Source organism: Sitophilus oryzae, unplaced genomic scaffold, assembly GCF_002938485.1.
Source record: "Sitophilus oryzae breed Bouriz unplaced genomic scaffold, Soryzae_2.0 scaffold_1440_pilon_pilon, whole genome shotgun sequence".
Lineage (NCBI taxonomy): Eukaryota > Metazoa > Arthropoda > Insecta > Coleoptera > Curculionidae > Sitophilus > Sitophilus oryzae.
Genome location: NW_022146105.1, coordinates 4,577,865 through 4,599,467, shown reverse-complemented (window position 1 = coordinate 4,599,467; position 21,603 = coordinate 4,577,865). Strand labels below are relative to the sequence as shown.

At 30.7% G+C, this 21,603-nt stretch overlaps 2 protein-coding genes across 2 annotated transcripts in view; one reads left to right on the top strand and one right to left on the bottom strand.

Annotated features, from left to right (window-relative positions):
* Positions 1-21,603, top strand: part of LOC115876864 (probable E3 ubiquitin-protein ligase makorin-1) — a 109,512-nt gene that overhangs the window by 45,602 nt on the left and 42,307 nt on the right. The gene's annotated exons all lie outside the window — the stretch shown is intronic.
* The window catches only part of LOC115876865, a 67,910-nt gene that overhangs the window by 44,402 nt on the left and 1,905 nt on the right, over positions 1-21,603 (bottom strand). Inside the window, exons 2-3 of the mRNA XM_030892865.1 lie at positions 13,941-14,086; positions 10,918-11,034 (exon numbers count right to left, since the gene is read on the bottom strand). Coding sequence (XP_030748725.1) covers positions 10,918-11,034; positions 13,941-14,086 — 263 coding nt within the window. The remainder of the gene's footprint in view (positions 1-10,917; positions 11,035-13,940; positions 14,087-21,603) is intronic.

The following is a 21,603-nucleotide window of genomic DNA, read 5'->3' as shown; positions in this document are numbered from 1 at the left end:
CAAGGCGAAGTTATAAAAATTTGGAAGAACTAATAATGCACTGACGTACACAAAAATCAAACGAATACTAAATTTCATTTATCAAAAGCATTCGATAGTCGTGGCTCGTGGCGCAACGATAACCATTTAGTCGCACGGCGAGGTTGTCACATATGCTTTAGTATACAAATGAATGAATGATTTTATTCGCATAAAACCATTCGATAGTTGAAATCATTCATTCAGTAACCATTCGATAGTCTAATTCATTCGATAGTTCCCATCGCTAATAATTATAACTTATTTATCAAAAATAATAAACCCTTATTCAGTTCATGCGATAAATATGTCCGCGCTTAACATACAAAAATAATAATTGAATGCTAAAATGGACGTTGAAAAGTTTCATAAAAAAGGCACTTTAATTGTACACGGAAAATACGGTCACATTTTTTAATTCCCTTTATCAAAAAATGTTTCGGTTTAAGTGAAAACGAATGCTTTTTAAATACTGCTTTAATATGTTTTCATATAGCAATTAAGCGATTTTTCCATGGTAAAAAAATCTATTCATATCTCTTTTAATTACACATTAATTCGAGTTTACAGTACCTATAATGTTAGCTTAAATGATCGCAAAAAATATATAATTTTTGCCTATATTTTTAATTAAATTGAAAATTCTTTTATATTTACCTTAAACCAACCCGAAAAAACATTCGTTTCATCTTCTCAAACAGAAAATATTATTTTTAAATACTGATCTAATTTGAACGTTAGCATAGCAATTAAAGCGCTTAACTTCTATAAAAAAATTCTTTAGGGAAAAATTAAAACTTAATTATAAATAAAAAAAGACCTTATGTAATTTAATTATAAAAATTGTGTGACCAAAAAACAATAGAAGGCATAAAAATAAAAAATGTTATTAGTTGAAGATAGAAACAAAAGTACATTACAAAAATATGGTGATTATAGGTAATTATGTGGCCTTGTGGTGTATAACTTCGCCAGAACTTCAATGTATGGCGAGTCATCAGCTTGAGGGATATGGTAAATGGTGAGGAATTGACCTCAAATCCAAGGAGGTAATAGAGAAAGAGATATGTGAGCCGATGAGAAGCAAAGTGGTGTAAGTCAATTTTTTGTTTAAAGTGAACTAAGTCCATATCTGAAATCTAGACAATAGGTTCTGTTTAATGGCAAAGCGGTGCAAGTCAGAAGTTAAAACGAGGGTCAACAGATGGCAGCAAAATTCAGTTTGTGAGTTAATCGGCGGATACGTTGACAACCAAAGTGACGTACGTCGTAAGTTACACCGCTTTGACGGTACACAAATGCTAATTTTAGATGTTTTTTGCACTTACAGTGACATAGTTTGGGTGTTTTTTTATTTATTTCAATATATTTTTGAGTGTTTTGTGCACCAGCTTGTTCTTCGTGGTTCATTGGCGAATTGTAAAGATGGATTCGGACAGTAGTGCTACAGATCCTTTCGAAAACGAGAGCAGCGTTGAAATTGTTCCGGATTGCGACGAAAGCACCGGTAAAGCTAGATTTAAAATTATTAGGTGTACGTAATATGATATATAACTTTTATTTTGGGTTTTCTAGAATCCACACCTGACTCGCAAAATGATAATAGATCTTCTAGAAGTAGAAAACGCCAGAGATATGAATGGAAGCGAGAGGCTCAGAAGAAGGCACGCAATTTTGGCCAAACCTATGTTACTAGTAAAGGGAAGGTTGTTGCTGAAAAGAAGTTTTCCGCTAACTTTGAATGCAAATGTCGAAAAAATGTGCAAATAACATACAAGAGGCCTTACGCAAGACTTTGTTTAAAAACTTTTGGGACATGGGATCGTTTCAAACTCAAAACGCGTATCTATGTGGCCTAGTGCAGCAGACATTACCTTCTAACAGACGCCCAAGAAATTCTTCAAGACCGCCCAAGCAGAAGATTAACCATTACCGTTTCCAGGTAGAAGGAAATAGTGTAATCGTTTGCAAAAAATTTTTCCTAAATACTTTACAAATTTCTGATGGGAGGCTAACTCGAGCTCTAAACAAGGTAATGCTTGGAAAGCCTGCTGGGTCTGATGACCGTGGACGACGAGCTCCAAAAAATAAAACTTCTGTAGAGCAAATGAACGAACTTCTCAATCATATCAATTCATTTCCTTCATACCAATCCCATTACACCAGGGCTCATAACCCCAACAGACGCTACCTAGCAGAAAATTTAAATTTGCGCACAATGTACAACCTGTACTTGGAACATTGCTTGCAGGAAAATTTGCGGCCAGTAAAAGAAGCCACTTACAGACGTACGTTTAATAATTCTTTTAATTTGCATTTTCATAAACCCTCCAAAGACACATGCTCCAAATGTGATTCTTGGAAAGTAAAACTCGAAGCATCGCAGAATGAGCAAGAAAGAGCTACGATCAAACAACAGCATGAGTTACACCTAAGGAAGGCAGAAGCGGCCAGAGAATCCTTGAAACGAGATAAACTGAAGGCACAGCAAGAGGAGGCTTTTATGCATTTACTTTCGACTTAGAAAAAGCCCTGCGATTTCCAGTTATATCAACTTCACTGGCATACTACAAAAAAGAAATATGTACGTATACAACCTTGGTTGCCACGAAATGGAAACTGATCTAGGTTACATGTACGTTTGGAATGAGACGATTGCTTCCAGGGGTTCTCAAGAAATCGGTTCATGTATCTCCAAACACCTCCAGACTCGAGCTTCAACATGCAAGCACGTTGTGGCCTATAGCGATGCATGTACTGGACAAAATCGTAACATCAAAATAGTGCTTTTTTTCATGCAATTAGTGAGCAGCGAAGCGAATGAAATTGACGTCATAGATCACAAATTTATGGTTAGCGGACATTCATTCTTACCAAATGATTCCGATTATGGTTCTGTGGAAACATACGCCAGGAACAAAACCATATACGTTCCTGAAGACTGGTGTAATATAATTACACAGTGTAGAAGACATAAACCATTCCACCTGACTAAAATGTTCAGAAAAGATTTCCATTCAGTAGAGCTGTTGGAGAAAGCCATAACTAGAAGAACGAAGAATGAGGACAACCAGCCAGTTAATTGGCTCAAAATTCAATGGATCAGAGTTGTGAAAGAAAAGCCTTACATGGTATTATACAAAGAAACGCTTTCCGAAGACTTTCCATTTGCATGTATAAATCTAAAACCCAAGAAAGGTGGAAGACCTTCACTTCTTTCAAATATACCGACTACAGATCTGTACTCTGAGACACGACCAGTGACAGCGGCAAAAAAAAGGACATGTTGGACCTTCTTCCATACATACCCCCCATTCACCATGACTTCTTTAGGAATTTATCCACGGCGCCAAATACGAACGATACAACTCCATTAATGGATATTGAAGAGGAAGAAGGAACCGAACATTAATGTTATATTTTTTCGTTCTACTTTTGTGATAATGTATTTTTTGTAGAATTCTTACATTTCTACATTAAATAGTACTTAAAATAAAAAATAATGTACTTTTTTTAATTTTTTTGCAGACCTTTGTAACTAGAAGGACTTCATTGATAAGCAAAGTGGTGTAAGTCACTTTGCGCCTGTATAAAACAAAAACTGCATCGATTTTAGTATTCATACAACTTTACAATAAAACTTTAGGATGTTGTTATAACATCCCTTTGTACTAAATTTTGGTTTTATAATTTGGGAGTTTATTATTTACACAATTGCAAAACTTGTGTTTCTCAGAAGTACTATTACTTGACTTACACCACTTTGCTTTTTACCGGCTCATGTATCCTCAATTATAGATCTGGGAAAACACCGGCAGCAGGTCTAAGGAGAGACCAAGTTAAAGAGATGGAGAAAATGGTCCTCCAGCCTCAACTTCAAGGGTACCTTAGCCGGAGACAAGCTCCCCTACTGTGAAAGGCACAGAGGGCTAAACCCCAACCATGAAAGGGTGTATACCCTTCTATGAGGTAGATTTCCAGAGGAGGATGGGAAGGAAATATCCTCTACAAGCTCCATGTATGATATTATAACTCAAGAAAGGGGACACAATAGATCTTCACAGTGATAGGTCCCCTTTCCACTTTTTTAAATTTTCCGATTTTTTAAATTAAAAATTACCTATTGCCGGAATTTTGAAAGTTATAAATATATTTTGGGTAAAAAAGCACAAACAAGATTAAATTCAAATAATATATTACTAAAGGAACTCTTCAGTCTCGTTTAACCCGTACTAAAATTCCGATGGAATTTAATAAAAAGTTTTAAAACGGAAGAAATTTCTCTTAGTTCAGTTTTAAAGTCGAAAGGTGAATTTTTCTGTTTGATGTTGAAGGAACATTTACTTAAAAAAGTTACGTTTTCATTAAATGTTTTCAAACCGAAGTGTTTGCCAACTGTTGAAACTTTATTTTATAACTATTATTATTGTATTATACTCTGTATAATTTCACCGTTCTGTTTTTACATCCTCTTAGCCTTTTACTAGCAATTTGATAAAACTTAAACGTTTATTAAGGCTTACTGCAAATTAAATCGTAGTCAAAAAGCCATATTCCTTTCATAAGTTAGACTATTTTAGAAGGCTAATTCCTTTTTGACACTTTTATAGGGGCTTTGTCGTATTTACGTTCAACTTATAAAATAAATTTCAAAGAAACACAGTTGTTCGTCAAATAAAACCTTGATAGCCTTAAAAAAGACCTTGGTTAAATTGATTTATATGTAATATGCAAACTAATTGCACTTATACTGTGCGCTTCAAACAGAATTTAAAATATCTCTACCGTGGTACTTATAGAAACACGAAAAATATCTCCAAGTTCGCCGCAAGGAAACAGAAATAGATTGAAGGCTTTTAAAAACTTTTAAACCCATATTCGAAGCGTATTTCTAGATTTAGCATTGACTGGAGGTTCCGCATGGATAAAAATATGCCCTAAATTTAAAATAGAACTTCCTTTATACTTTAGAAAGTTGTTGAAAAACTTTTTGTTCGTATGTATTCCATGTGTCTGATCCACAATTAAGTTTTGTGCCATTTGTCACGTATAATTTTCATATTCAAAACTTCTTTTTTCAAGTCGAATTTTAGAAGATAACTAGTGAAATATGATTGTGATTTGAGTGGCAGAAGACAAAATTTGGCATGTTATTCAAAACTTCCTAAAATAAGATCTTTTATCAAGTCATTTTTAAAAAATAACAGATTCTAGTAAAATTTATGTGTGTGATTTGAGAGGCAGACAAAAAGGTGACCTTTTTTCCTTTCGTTAGAATTATGAGTTGTATCTGTCTTTATTTATTTTTTCGGCTTGAACCTCAATTTTTTACCACTCTATCTCTCTGACCTTTTCTAAAAGCGAAAGAGGGCTTATTTCATATTAGTATTTTGCCTTTTCTCTTTCACTTTTCTAACCTTCTTGTATATGTGTATATTCAGTTGATTTCCCTATAATATTGTTAACAAAAAGATGAATTTATTGAATCAAAGTTGCCTTTTTCGTTTTGCCAAAAAAATAATTTATGTAGTATAATAATTGACCATTAGTTTACCTTTTTAACTGTCTGGAAATAAAAACAATAATTTGTTTTGTCTGATACTTTGACTACATCTCTTTTTTAAAATAACAAAGTATATGTTTTCATTTTGAGTAAGTAGATCCCCGAGATGGTTTCTAGAGATTATAATTTGTTGGTATGTGATATACATTTCCTTTATTTGCTTGATAAATATTTTGATTCGATCTGCCAGCTTTATATAAGTTAACAATAAGTGTTATAGACCTTCTGAAGATATTAAAATATTTACTTTTTTAATTTTAGAATTTTTACAAATTACACTTCCTAAAACTTTTAGAATAATTACTATATAATACATTTTTCGTATTTGTATATGTCGGTTGTTTACGTTATTCTCCGATGGTTAGGCACCAAGCCTATAACAGTTAGGAGACCTGTGAAATGACTTATATCGTTTCCATTTAATTTGAGAAGCTTCTTATCTTTTTCTCGAAGGTTTTATAAACTTTCCGGCTTCTTTTGGTTTGTGTTTTTTTTTTCAATAGGAATCATTTTGTTCATTTTTCAATTTCTGATTTCTTTCTTTGAGCTTTAGTGATGCCAGTGGACGTTAGGGTCTGTGAAAGGAGATTTGGCTCGCTTTTTTGTAAAGAGAAATCAACCAGTTCATTACCTTTGATACACATAAATTGTTGTACACTACGATTCGTTAGAGTCATGGTGAAAGTTCATTTTTGGCAATAAATATTTGTGGTTCTAGGCCGGTAGTTTATAATTAATTAGCAATTAAATTAATTGGCTGCTGGTGAGAACTATCAGCTACTTTAATTAGTTAAAGCAAATAAATTCTGTTGCGGATTGAGTTCAAAATGCCAGTTTGCCTGGTCGAACAATCCAAGTTTACGAACTTAAGTTGGACAGCGGCAAATTTATGGGCTACTTTTGTTTCGAGAAACTTGTTGAATTTTACTCGGATTATAAATCATTCTTGGCTCGACTTCAAAGATGACAGCCCAGTGTTAAACGGGAAAAAATTCAATTTCGCCTTTTATTAATGAAATACTTTTGCCTGGTTTGGTTTTATAAACATTTTCGGACAAAATTTTACCGATAACAACGTACACTGAAAAAAATATAAGTAATATAAATATAATAATAATAACAAATATTATAATAATTATAAACATGTGTTTTATTAAATTTATTAATATTTACAAAAGTTAGTGTAAATTCACTATAATAAAATGTTTTAATTTGTTGTTACTCTATCGTAATATTACAAGAAGTTGGCGATTTTAAAAGATAAATTTACAATGAATAAGTAAATTTACTATGAAATACACACATTTTTTAAACAAATTCACAGAAAATATTGGTGAATATAACGATATATATTACAAATTTACATACATGCCACAAATTAGCCATACAGCGATTTTATAAACGAATTTTAAAATAAAGAACGGATGGTAAATTTACTACAATAATCTGCGGCAAGAAATAACCAACAATATTATTATTAAATTCAGAAATTAATTCAGTGTGGAACCAAATAATGTCTAAATCAGTTTAACCCTCATATACGTAGGCTACATTTTAAGCCAAAGGTCATTATAAAAGTTACTGTTAAATGTTATCGTTTAGTGGCAGGACAGATACAGCGGGCCTTAGGTTTTAGGATTATGGCCTAGGGCCACATCCTCTTCAATTCAATTATGAGAAATTAATTAAAACCATTAAGGGATTTGTGTGGGATAACCGCATCAATCGACTTAACAACAACCTCCATTTGTAAAACCAAACGCCGTACTTGACTAATAAGCTCATTAACCGACTTGAAGTTAGGAGTACATCAAAATTTAACCGGAACAAAAATATATTTTTTAATCTGTAATTCAATTAAACACAAAGATATTTAGTACTCGTTCAGCTGTCTTATTCTTGTAATGGTTTTTAGCTTCTTTTATTCCGGAAAGAAAATAAATTGACTTTCTTAATGATTCTATGAATGAAAGATGGCGGAACGTTGATGGGCCTGCCTCTCTTGACCCAGAAAAATGCTCGAAAATTGAACGAAATAACAAGAAATCACATATACTGAAATTGGAAATTTCAATAAATCGTCTGAGATTTTCTTCTAAGCCTTCAATTTTCCACAACTTTACGGACGAATGACTTACTGACAGAGGTAATAGGAAAAGTATAGTTCATTGACGAAATGCTATAAAGAAATATTATATTTCGTATCCCTTAATATTAGTCTTTAACCAAAAAAAATATCAAAAACAGTGATACTAGATTATTTTAGAACTATTTGGTTCATTTGAAATGATTTGAAAAGAATAATAAAAGAAGTATTGTTGAAATTTGATTAGAAAAGTTTACTAAGTAGCGGAAGTACAACATTGTGGTAATTTAAGTAAGATGATTATTGGAAATTTCAATAAATCGTCTGAGATTTTCTTCTATGCCTTCAATTTTCCACAACTTTACGGACGAATGACTTACTGACAGAGGTAATAGGAAAAGTATAGTTCATTGACAAAATGCTATAAAGAAATATTATATTTCGTATCCCTTTAGAATATTAGTCTTTAACAAAAAAAAAATTATCTAAAACTGTGATACTAAATTATTTTAGAACTATTTGCTTCATTTTAAAGGATTTCAAAAAAATAATAAAAGAAGTATTATTGAAATTTGATTAGAAAAGTTTACTAAGTAGCGGAAGTACAACATTATGGTGCCTAATTTAAATAAGATGACTATTGGAAATTTCAATAAATCGTCTGAGATTTTCTTCTAAGCCTTCAATTTTCCACAACTTTACGGACGAATGACTTACTGACAGAGGTAATAGGAAAAGTATAGTTCATTGACGAAATGCTATAACGAAATATTATATTTCGTATCCCTTTAGAATATTAGTCTTTAACCAAAAAAATTATCAAAAACAGTGGTACTAAAATAGTTTAGAACTATTTGCATCATTTTAAATGATTTGAAAAGAATAATAAAAGAAGTATTATTGAAATTTGATTAGAAAAGTTTACTAAGTAGCGGAAGTACAATATTATGGTAATTTAAGTAAGATGATTATTGGAAATTTCAATAAATCGTTTGAGATTTTCTTCTTAGCCTTCAATTTTCCACAACTTTACGGACGAATGACTTACTGACAGAGGTAATAGGAAAAGTATAGTTCATTGACGAAATGCTATAAAGAAATATTATATTTCGTATCTCTTTAGAGTATTAGTTTTTAGCCAAAAAAATTTATCAAAAACAGTGATACTAAATTATTTTAGAACTATTTGCATCATTTTAAATGATTTGAAAAGAATAATAAAAGAAGTATTATTGAAATTTGATTAGAAAAGTTTACTAAGTAGCGGAAGTACAACATTATGGTACCTAATTTAAATAAGATGACTATTGGAAATTTCAATAAATCGTCTGAGATTTTCTTCTAAGCCTTCAATTTTCCACAACTTTACGGACGAATGACTTACTGACAGAGGTAATAGGAAAAGTATAGTTCATTGACGAAATGCTATAAAGAAATATTATATTTCGTATCTCTTTAGAATATTAGTTTTTAACCAAAAAAATTTATCAAAAACAGTGATACTAAATTATTTTAGAACTATTTGCATCATTTTAAATGATTTGAAAAGAATAATAAAAGAAGTATTATTGAAATTTGATTAGAAAAGTTTACTAAGTAGCGGAAGTACAACATTATGGTAATTTATGTAAGATGATTAATGCAGAGTGCAGTAACTTAGTTACCCAAACTTGTTAGAGTTTAATTTCAAGAGTTTTCAGACTCCCTTAAAACATCCGAAATATTATCGGGTCTTTGAATTTTAAATGCTCAATTACATGCCGAATGAATTACATTTTTTTAAATCGTTTCTAAACAATACTGATAAGTCTGTTAAATTCGTTTCAAGAATCTCGGAATAAATTTCTAACGAAACTAAAATGCATTTTGGCAAAGAACAAATATAATTGGAAATGATTTCTTAAAACCACTTAGCGCTGTTTATTTTTGTAGTTTTGAAATTGTAATTAAATATGAAATAACTTCTTTGGGTAAAGAAACAGTAGTTGGATTCTTATTTGCTATTCATTCCGCAGTTGTGCTGCACCGCATTTGCATTCCTGGAAATTATGAGCGCAGAGTCTCTTTAATTAATTTTGGAGAAAGATTTATATTATCTGGATTTAACATATTAAGACATTTCTCTCCTGTCTCACTTTGTTTATTTTTGTTCGAGAATCTTTTGTAGTAAAAAAATAACGTTGCAGTAAAATGTTACGAACTTACTTATTGCCGAGGGGAAAACAAAGAAATAAAAGACAATTTATATAAGTTCTCCTTCTGTTCTGTTACACTTAAATCTAATTTATTTGAGGCGGAAATTTTTCTGTAATAAGAACAATAACATAAAAATAAAACTCATATATTTTTTTTGTGTAATGAATCAGTATTGAGCCATAAAATACGAAAAAATAATTAGCAGTAATTCCAGCTTAAAAGAAAAATGTATTTGAACTGTTATTTTTGAAAGTGGTATATTTCCAGTTTTTTAAAAAATGAGTTAATGGTAATACTATTAAGACACATATACTTATAATCAGACATTCAATGTAGTACGATTTTTTATGAAGCCAACAAAAGATTTTTGACTATAAAATGTTATCACAAAAATATTTTTTTTGAAAGTGGGAATAAGTCCATTCCTAATAATTATAATTAAGACAATTTTTTTGTTGCAATTATTATTTATTATTGTTACTTCAGTATACAAGTAGTTTTGAGTTTAATCATCTGCATGGTTAGCGAAACGCGCGTCCAGTGTAAAAGTAAAAGTGTTTTGGTGTATTGTGGTGATTTAGTGTTTTATTTTGCTGTGTAACACCAAAGGTTCCAACCCCGACTGTAATCTTAAATATCTCGATACATGGAAAAATGGACTTATACCACTTTCAAAAATAACAGCTCATTTAATAGTTCTAATTAACAATAAAGAAGAAAAATACAGAAAAAAAAACAAAACAAAAACTCGAGAAAACATTTAATTCCGCACAATCAAATAAGAAAAAATAAGAAAATAATTTGGAGTATAAGAAAAACAGTTCCCGAGGTAAAATAGAGGTCGGTAAAAAACGTAATAACACTTAAGAAAATACAGATAATTGCGGGCCAGAATCAACGTTTTCCTTCAGCCTTTTTCCCATAGGCGTCCCTACATGCCCCATTGTACACAGTCACGTAACAAAAAAGAAATTTTAAACTCTCATTTGAATAGGTGTTCAAATTAATAACATATTTAATTTTTTCCCTTGACTAATAAAACTGATTTACTTACCCTCCGATGCTTCTTGACGTAGCATAAAAAGGTTGCCAAATATTTTCGGCAAAAGGATCGGGATACATCGGCAATTCGTTTGTTAATTCTGCCGCCCTTGATTGTCGTTTTGAAAATCTGAAAGTGAAATTTTAATTAAGGCTCAACCCTAAATTCAAGAAGTTTTTAATTATAGCCAAGCAGCCGATTTTAACTTCGCCTTCACGTTGATTTTATTTTAATAACATTATTTTTAATTCGCTCAGTCGTTATATCCTGATTCTTCCGTAACGTGAGTATCCTTTAGTTAAAATATTTCATAGAGTTATCAGTTATATTATCTAAGGAATAAAACAATCAATTTTACGCTATCCTGAACAACTGATTGATTGATATTGATTTTATTCAAGTATAAAAATACGTTTCTCAATTTTTCTTTTCTGGCATTTGGTTCTGTTCTGTGGCGAGAACAAAAAACATTATCGGCATGATTAAATTTCTTTTATTTCCATTCAGATAGTATTTTTTTCAAGAACTAAGATAAATAGATAGAGATAAATGACAAGATAAGTTTCGGCTGTCAATTGCTCTGTAAGCTTCTATTAGTTTTAAATGGAATTGAAGAAATCTAAGTGAAAAAAATCAAATGCATCTTCTATTTTTAGCTCAATATCAAAAATTGAAAGAATGTTAACTGAAATTTTAATATATAATATAATATCGCAAGTCATTTGGCTAAAGACAAAGCTACATTGTTTCTGAAATAATTTTTTGGTTTTTAAAATAATGTTACATTTATAGAAAATATCCTTTATACAGGGTGGTCCGAAGTGTATTCCGGAAACTTTGGCAGTATGTTCTGCAGATAAAAATAAATAGAAAAGTTCCTAAAATGCTTAGTTTTGGAGATGGTGGGTGTACAAGTTTTATTTTTATTTCGATTTTTTCCAAGTAACGTCATATTTGGATTAAAATTGATGTCTAGGAGTTTTTTGACATGAGGAATATGATTTTGATGTCAATATGACTCCTACTTATAGAGGGCACCTCCTACATATTTTTTAAATGCTTTGAAGAGTAATTAGCTTTTTGTGCGTACTTGAATAAAACTACTGGGTAAAAAATATACATTTGCGACATTTTTTACGCAAAAAATGTCTCTTGATAAAAATTGCTACGAGTAATGGTTCTCGAGATATTTGGAACATAAATTCAGGAATCAATACCTGTCATCATTGACATAAATTAAACATATTGACTAAACAGTTATTAGACTGAAATCAAAAATTTGAATTATTTTTGTGCCAAAAGTTCAACAGAAACTGTTTTATCATCATTTTTTCAAAGAAAAATTTATGATTAATTTAAAAAAATAAATAGTTCCCTAATTTATCATTTCAGTCAAATAACTATCTGCTCAGCATGTTTATTTTTTGTCAATAATGACATGTATTAACTAAGAGAAAACGTCTCTTTTACGTAAAAAATCACGGAAATGTATATTTTTTCACTCAGTAGTTTTATACAGATATGAACGAAAAGTTATTACTCTTCAAAACAGTTAAACCGCATGTAGGTGACGCCCCCTACAAATAGAAGTTATATTGACATCAAAATCAAATTTCTCATGTCAAAAAACTTCTAGACGCCAATTTTCATCCAAGTATTGACGCTACTTCAGAAATTATTTAGAAAAAATCGAAATAAAAATGAAACTTCTACACCCTGTATCTCCAGAACTAAGCATTTTAGAACATACATTTATACGAACCTTTTTACTTGTTTTTACCTGCAGAATATGCTGCCAAAGTTTCCGGAATACAGTTCGGTACACCTAGTATATTCACAAGATAGTGAAATCCAAAAAAACTGAAAGGCTTAGCCGTCCAACAATGTTACAGGGAACAGGGTATAACGCTGTTAAGTGCTTAAATTATTTAAGGGAATGGAACATAACGCTATAACTCATATATCCCTTATGCCGAGCTTTATATGCCTTGACGTTTTTTAGTCTGGGCAGCAACACTCTAAATTTCGACAAAAACTGTATGAAAAACTCACTTTTTTTAATTTTAACTAGGAAAATTATGAAATAAGAGTCATTCTGTTAGATTTTATTTCGAACTATAACGCTCTTCAATTAGGATACTTTTCCCTTTAATAAAAACCGTCATTATTTTAATCCAAACAAAGTTTAGATAGCAGGGGCCTGGAAAATGGCCTTAGGACCATTCCGTATATTTCACCGAGGATTAAAAAAGTAATCCCATTATAAAAAATGGCCCATTCACGGCCTTTTACTGCCTCTAAAATCTTCAAATTTGTACTCTTTCACTACCCTCGTAATTTCAAGCCTAAAAGTTGATTTTAGCAAGACTATAATTTAGGTCAATAATAAAAAAACCTTCGGATAACAACGGTATGGTCCATAGAAAAAAAAAGGTAAAGTAGTATAGAGACTTGAAAAACTTAACGAGAAAAGGCACAGTTGTTTCACGTTATCGATTTCTTTACTTGAACGAGCGTTAAGAGGTATCTAATAATGTAATCTTTTTATTTATAGATAACATATAAAATAAACTTTTTAATTATTAAATTCTAACGAATTAAGCACTAATAATATATTTTATAATTTGTAATTGTATGAGACACATTTCTTTAAACACATAACATTTGCTATTCATTCGTACAAAGATTAAAACGGGTTTTAATATATTTATGGAATTTTTGTTATTTTCTATTTCATACTTCGCGCTGAAAGAAAAATTCCTATTAAAAATCTATGAAAATAAAATTTTATGAGAAAATTCTGTCAATAGGAGGAGAGTAAGATTGCATAAGTTCTTTAATAGTTCTGTTCGCTCAGAGAAGAATCGAATACAAAGTTTCCATGGAATTTCTCACTGTCTATGGATTTCTACTGAATCCTTACTTGAATGTAACAAAAAATTGTTACCCATCAAAAATGTAATATTACTCTATATATAGAATTTGATATAAAATGAAATATTTTATAATATATAGCAAAATAGAAAACACATTACCGCCACATTGCTTTAAGTTCCTCGCACGTGGGTTCTGGCTGCACTCCATTTTTTGCAACTTCCGTTGAACTTCTATAACCTTTTGCACCAGGCATTCCATAGACTACAGATACTATTCCGTAGTATATTAGTAAACTAATGAACATCTGTAACAATATATTTTATAGTTAATTATTTCAAACCAGATTACAAGAAGTATTAGTAAGTATAAGCCAAGTAAGTATTTACCACTTTTTGTATAAAACTATTTCTTACACGTAAAAGCTATTTTTTAGGCGTATAAAACTGTTTTTTACGCATAAAACCTATTTTTTAGACGTAAGGAACTATTTGTTTCACGCACAAATACCGCAGGATCGAATAAAAACGGCGTCAGCGATGGCTATGTAATGAAGATCGCTGTCATTTTATATGTAAATTTATATGGGAAATGTCATCGATTGTCATTTCATAGCCATCGCTGACGCCGTTTTTATTCGATCATACGTACTATTTTTACGTATTAAAAACTGTTTGTTACACGTAACTGTTTTTTACACGTAAAAAATATTTTTTTAATTTATTACTTTTAAACATTTCAAACTACACTTTTTCAAACATGTTCTCCAAATCCTTTAATTTAATAGCCGTTAGTAAAAAGTTTCCCATCAAGTGCACATACAATATTTTTCTTTTAGATAATCATTAATATTTATTTCTATTACGTTTAGTGTCATTAGTCCATATCACTATCGCAATATATTTTAAGTAAAGGTTACTATTCTTTTTTTTTTGAAAGTTTACAATATGTTCTATTTCCAGAAAATTCCTGTTCAAAAATAGATTTACTAAAAAGCTAGATATAATAGGCGGCTTTTAGTATGCACGGATATGTAGCTTTACTATTTTTACCAATACCTAATAGATCTATATACCCTGCGTTAGAATGTAACTGACAATGATTTATACCAACACCGAGGTTTCTAGTAGGCGGTGTCGTTTGAAATAAATCTGATACGGATCGAGGTAAAAAGAAAATAAATTTTAATTGTTAGTTTTGTATAACAGCTTCAAAAGTAACCCTATAATATAAGATATATTTTGGGCGAATTTAAAAAAAAAACGGTAAAGTGAGAAAAGAAAAAAAGTATAATATTTCTAAATATAAATGAAAAATGTAAACCTTAAAATTGATAATATACAGTATTCTCGAAGGTAACACTAAATATACGTAACTGCTTCTTGATGTTCACCACCAATTTTGACATCGATCTGTTTAAAGTGACTTGACAGATGTCGCCAAATTTTATCGGCAGTAACTCTGTTCCTTACATAAACTTTATTTTAATATCTTTTCCCTAAAGTTCCTCTGTAATGTTACTTTGGTTTTAATTCTTCTAATACATTTCAAGAATTCTGGTGCGGTAGTAATAAATAAATATATTTTTAAAGATGTTATTTTTAATCTTTCATCTGTTGCCACTATATTAAAATTAGATAAAAATAGTCTTAAAGAAAAGAAAGCTGATATCTGTTTACTTTCATCTGGTTAATACTGGTAAATTCTTACACGGATTGTCTACTTGTTTTTTTATGTCGGCTTTGCTTAAAGAAATTGGCTTTTTTCATCACTTTATGTACTCGAAAAATTACATTAATACGTAATATTGTTTGTTTGTGCTTTGGTAAACCTATTCAATCACTTTCTGTCAATTCTAATATGATTTTCCTTTCCTTATAACGTTATATAATTACCATTTAGAGACAGCAAAGTCGCCAGCGGCAAGTCTGTCAGGGCGCAAGATTGAGGAGGTTGTTTATAGAAGCTTTCAATCATGCATAACAAGATTTTCCCATTTTTCCTGACGGCTCGACTAATTTAATCTGAAGTTTAATTCAATATAGACTTGTTGGCTGATCCTTGAATATATTTTTCAATTCTCTGTTCCAATCCCTGTCATGCTCTTGAGTAATTGAAGCTTTTATTAGAAATTATATTTGATCGTTTTATATCTGGCTTATCGAATAACTCGGCATCTTACAAAAAGACTAGGCATATTATAAAACGCCGGCGTTTTTAACAATAGAAGGATATTTTGCGAAGAGCCTATCTGTTTTCAGTCGCTTTGCAAAATGCCCAATGAAGACTAGTCGGATTGCACAAAACATTTTACACGGGATTAGTGAAACTAACCTAAATTTTATCCAACGACATTTCTTGAACTTCTCTTTCAAAATTGGGAAATAATGGCACAAAAAGTCATAATTCTGAGTAGAGGGAGAAGGGAGTTTTACCATCCCCCTCCCGGCGCAGTTAAGAATAAACGGGTTTAAACAAGAAATAACCGCTTTTGAACTGTTCGTTTTTTGTTCAAACCAGTTTATTTCTATTTTAAAGCGATTGTTTCTTGTTTAAACCTGTTTATTCTTGTTTATTAGCCTATTTTACATGCTCATAGCTGCTGACGTCACATGACGTCACTTCCTGCGCCGGGAGGAAAATGGTGAAACCCCCTTCTCCCTCTACTATTCTATTAAATGGAGTATGGTTAAAGACGATTATTATAGAGATCTAAATTTATTTTATTCTAAAAGATAAAAGTTCCAAAAAAAGAAAGCAAAGTTCCACAAAGAGGCAGCCCTGTACACAGAATCAAATGACAGAGTATAATAATCAAACGCGATATTAATATTAAGGTTTTAATATATTTTGTATTTTTAAAATTCTGTTACTTATAATTGTAATTTATGAAATAGGGTTCAAGTTGTTTTCGTCTAAACAAAATGAAATTTTGACATAAATTATTGTTTTTATATAGGAAAATACGGGGTATTTTTATTAAAGCTTATTCAATATGCTTATGCTCATAAGCTGAGTAAATTATGATCATTTTTTAATCTGCCTGGCCTCGATTTGGCATTTTCTTTTTGCAGAAGTGTACAGAAAATATCGTCATTGTTTAATATGCCTAATTCTGATTAGGCTTTTTGCAAAGTGACTGAAAATAGATAAGCTTCTTGTAAAAATGCTTTCTTTTTTTTAAAAAGCCGGTGTTTTATAATTCGCCTAGATTTCTATGCGCCTGCGACATGATATCTATAACTTTTACCAATATTTATTTTGGAATTATATTATATAAAGCACATTTTAATAACGATATTTTCGCAAAAAGTGTTTTGATCACAAATTATTTGCAGACCTACCTGTTCAAAGAGATAATTACTGGCTTTTTTCCGGTCTCTATCAGTAGTATTAATAACCAAAATTATAAAAAGCCAAATATATATAAAATCTGTTACAAAGGGCCTTTCAAACGCGAAAAACAAGTTAGAGACTCGTGTCAGAATATAGGCTAAAGAAGTAGGAAAAAATATTGGCAATTTTTTTACAGAAGCCTTCTTATTTAGAAGAGCTGAAAAATATGATACTGATATACTTTATACATATTCCTCCGTACTCTCAGACATAATAATACTCTTTCCAAGTGGATTATTAAAAATATTTTATAATATATGGCTATTTATAGCTGTAATACCTTTTGTTTGGAAACTAAGATATAAAATCTTTGTCATATAAGTACATTGAAGTATTATATCGTTTAAACGGTGCCAGTTTAAAAAAATGTACTGTTGTAATACAATAATAGAATATAGATATGAAGTTAATATTAAAATCTGGGTTTACCAATAAAACATATTTAAACCCAAATATGTAAATAATAGTGGGTGCGTCAAAGCTAGGAAACAAAATATAAAATATATTACAAAAATTAATAAAATTAACAAAAATAGTTTAAGTGGTTTCTCATACGCATTAACCGAGATCATGCCAAGAAACATTTAGTGTCATAATGCCAATACAGTCTCTGAAATCTATTAATCTAAAACTAATGTAGTTTTAACCTAATTATCCATGTATAACGCTAAGATAGAATAAACTAACATACCTACGCAGATTCCCTGTTTGATTAAACTCCTGTTAAGTTCATAAATCTATTTCGAAGATATCAAACATCCGGGATAATATTATTGTAACGTGTAGAAATTCGAAATATAATTAAACAAGTTTTTTGTATACATTAATTAACGGTGGTGTTGATGTATTAATTTATGTTATAATTATTAAAATAAATGGAATAATAGGGATATTACAAAATGTGATATTCCCGTTTAATTTAAACATATCTATACGAAAATTTTGGATAAATTCCATTTAACTTGTTCAGTTCAGCTTAATTGGCACAAAGCATCGATGCGTTAAGGTAATTTTAAACATATATATAAAACACAAGGACGATCACCTATTGTGTTTGAGTGGGGATAATTAAATTTCGTAGTACTCGTGGTTTTCCTCTGAACCGCATCTACAATACGCTAAAAACTAAATTATTGGAAAATCAAATAGCGCCACACTGTACTACTATCCAAACTCGTTTAATAATTTCAATTAACCAGGATAGATATTCAATGAAAACAGGAATTTGCGTGGGTGTTATCGTTATAATTCGTTTCCAAATAGCTGAAGTTATTTTGCGGATCGAATTAACGTAATTCTTGGTCTCCTATTCCAAATACACTTTAAATAAATTGATATTAATTAATATATTTAGGTTTTTAACATAAAATCGCTGTTTAAATACTGCACCTTAAAATATGTTTCATGCTCCAAAAAAGTCCTATTGTAAAAAAAATTGTTAAAAATTGTAAAAAAAACGGAGACTAATTGTCAGCAGTGGCTTACTAATAAACAAATTTGCCTAACGGACAAAAAAATGCTTAAATATAATAAACATAACATACGTAAAAGTTAAAATCAAATTAAAAATAACCATACAGAAAGTTTGAAACTTTTTGGTTTTACCTTATTAAGTAATTGTTATCAGGTAGTAATTGTTAATTTTGAAGTTTAACTTGATATATAATGTCATTTTAACAGAACGTCAACGGTTTTTGTAGACGTATCTGTTTAAAAAAACTAAAGTTTTCTCGAATACTTGCATTTAGATATTTTAAATAGTTTCTTCCTTTGCTTTTTTGTATTTTTTTTAGTTTCCCACGACGGAAAGAGATATATTTTCCGAAACGTTTAAGCATTTTTTTATCCGTTAAGCAAATTTGTTTATTAGTAAGCCACTGCTGACAATCAGTCTCTTAGTGTTTACAAAAAATAACTATTTTATATTGTAGATTTCTTACAGTGGCGAAATAGCCTTAGGACTTTTTTGGAGAGATGAATCCGTCACAGAGCTATAGACATTTTTAAAGTTATATCTCGTTGAAAGTTAACATTTGTCAAAAATTACATCAGACCTGATAAGCTAAAGCCGGCACCACACGACGTGGGACTTGGCGAGTTTGGCGCGCGATTTGCCGAGCCACGCGTCGTGGGGAATGAGAGCGCTCGTCGATGCGACGAGCGGCTCGGCTCGGCGCGGTCTTCCGGTCAGTTGTCGGTAAATGTGGCACAAGTCAAATGATGAACATGCAGGCTTGACTTGTCTGAACTTGTTGAATCATTTCCTACCATTCCCACGTAGGCTTGTATTAAACAAAAATATTTTGCAGTCTCAGTAGCGTTCTTCATATCGTCGCAGAATAATCGTTTTTTTGGAACTTTACGAAGGAGAACCAGCAATTTGGAATCCAAAGGACCCAAACCACAAAAATAGAAATATTGTTCATGATAGTTGGAAAATAATTGAAACTAATTTAAGTGTCAAATGCACGGTGGCGGAACTTAAATAGAAGAAAGAAGCATTGTTGGCAACGATGTTGACTGCCACAAACAAATATACACTGCACTGTTTTCACTACTATGCAACTTGACAAGTCCAGTCGACGGTGGCGCGCAAATTTGTACTCGCCACGCACCGCGCCGTGGGAAACAACCACGCTCGCTGACTCGCCACTTGGCGAACTGACTTGCCAAGCCGAAATTCGCCAAGTCCCGCGTCGTGGGATGCCGGCTTAAGACAGAAAGACCATTGAAATAGCATATTGCAAGGTTAATAGGCTGTAAATAGCTGCTATAATTTAGAGCTGATATGTGAGGATTATGTCAATCAAAAGAAGAACCGACGGAACACATTTTAGGTCAGTGTGCTTGTTTGTCTGGCAAATGTGCGAATCTTGGCAAATAGGTAATAATAAAGTACTTAATATTTTTTGTATAACAAATTTTACAAATTTACTTTTTGGTTCATAATTTGTCAGCATATGTTACATTTTTTCTTAAAATATTCACCTTGTCTATAATTATACAATTGAGAGCTTAACAGCATGTTTTTAAAATTAAACAATTTATCTCTAAAAATCTAGGTTAAATATAGTTTTTTTACTACTAGCTCATTTAATTTTTTTAACACAATTTTGATTAAGTTAGGTGGAAAAGTTGGCCATTATTAAATTTTTCGGTCTAAATATATTTTCTTATAGGCCTTTAAATCAATCTCGATAAATCGAATAAGGCGATGAATACTTGATAAGCATTTGAATATACCATCAGATTTAAATTTAAATGACTGAAAACTCAAGCGTACCGCTGGGTATCAGCTGTTCTCGTTTATAAATTTTAAATTAACAAAAGTTTCAATCAAATAAGAAGCCGCGTAGGTGCTATTATTTAGTTTTATTTGCGACTATGTGAATAAATGTATTAATATCCAGTTGTTTGGAGTTAATGGAGTGGAAAGATAGCTTTTATTTTTGATTATATGTGCTCCGAATAACTTTTTGGACTTTTTTTTTTGGAAAATAACAATTCTATGAAAAGAAATTTTAATTAAATATATATGTCTATTTACTTCTCGAAATTTTGCTTTTACCAAATGATTTTTGTAAAAGCAAACACCGCATAAAATGAGCTCAGATAAGAAACCAACATAAAAAGTTATATTTTTCTCTCAAAATTTAATGACGTCGTAAACTGTAGTTCTGCTTTTATGCTGGGTGTAAATTATTTGTATATTAAACACTTCACAATGCGGAATATTTCTGAGGGCGATAATTAAAAAAAAGAGTATTAATATATACATATATATTATACAAGGTATCCCAGAAATAAGTATTATTTTATAATTATTCGTAAGAAGCAAGTATTTTAACTGGCAGTATAGTTCAACCCCAGAAACACGCCCATGAGGTTTTTTTGCGAATTTTTTTTTTGAAAATTCGGAATTTTTTGAAAAAATTTTGGATTTTTGTTTAGTTTTTAGTTAAAAAACATAATTTCTTGATAATATTGCAACATAGGTAGTAGATTAAATTTACAAGAAAGAAAATCCAGAAAAGATCCAGTGGTTCTCAAAATTTGAGCAAAAAATCATTTTTTTTTTGGAATATTTCAAAGAAAAATAACTCCGTTATTTTCGACTTATTTGAAAAACGATAAAGAGAAAATATGTTTCTTTTATCGAGATCTACCACCCTTTAAAATACTTGCACTTATTTCTGGGACACCCTGTATATATATTCTTAAAATATTATTTTTACTAAATTAACTCGACTTACATCGAATATACAGATTTCATCATTTTAGATTTTCATAACATAAAGAGTATCTTAGAGTGAAATAATCTAAATTTCTTGGCAAAAACTTTAAAACTTACATTTAAATCTAAATAATTGTGTCTCAGGGATCACAGATGTAAATTTTAGTCCCGTCATCGTAAATCTTTTTAATTCC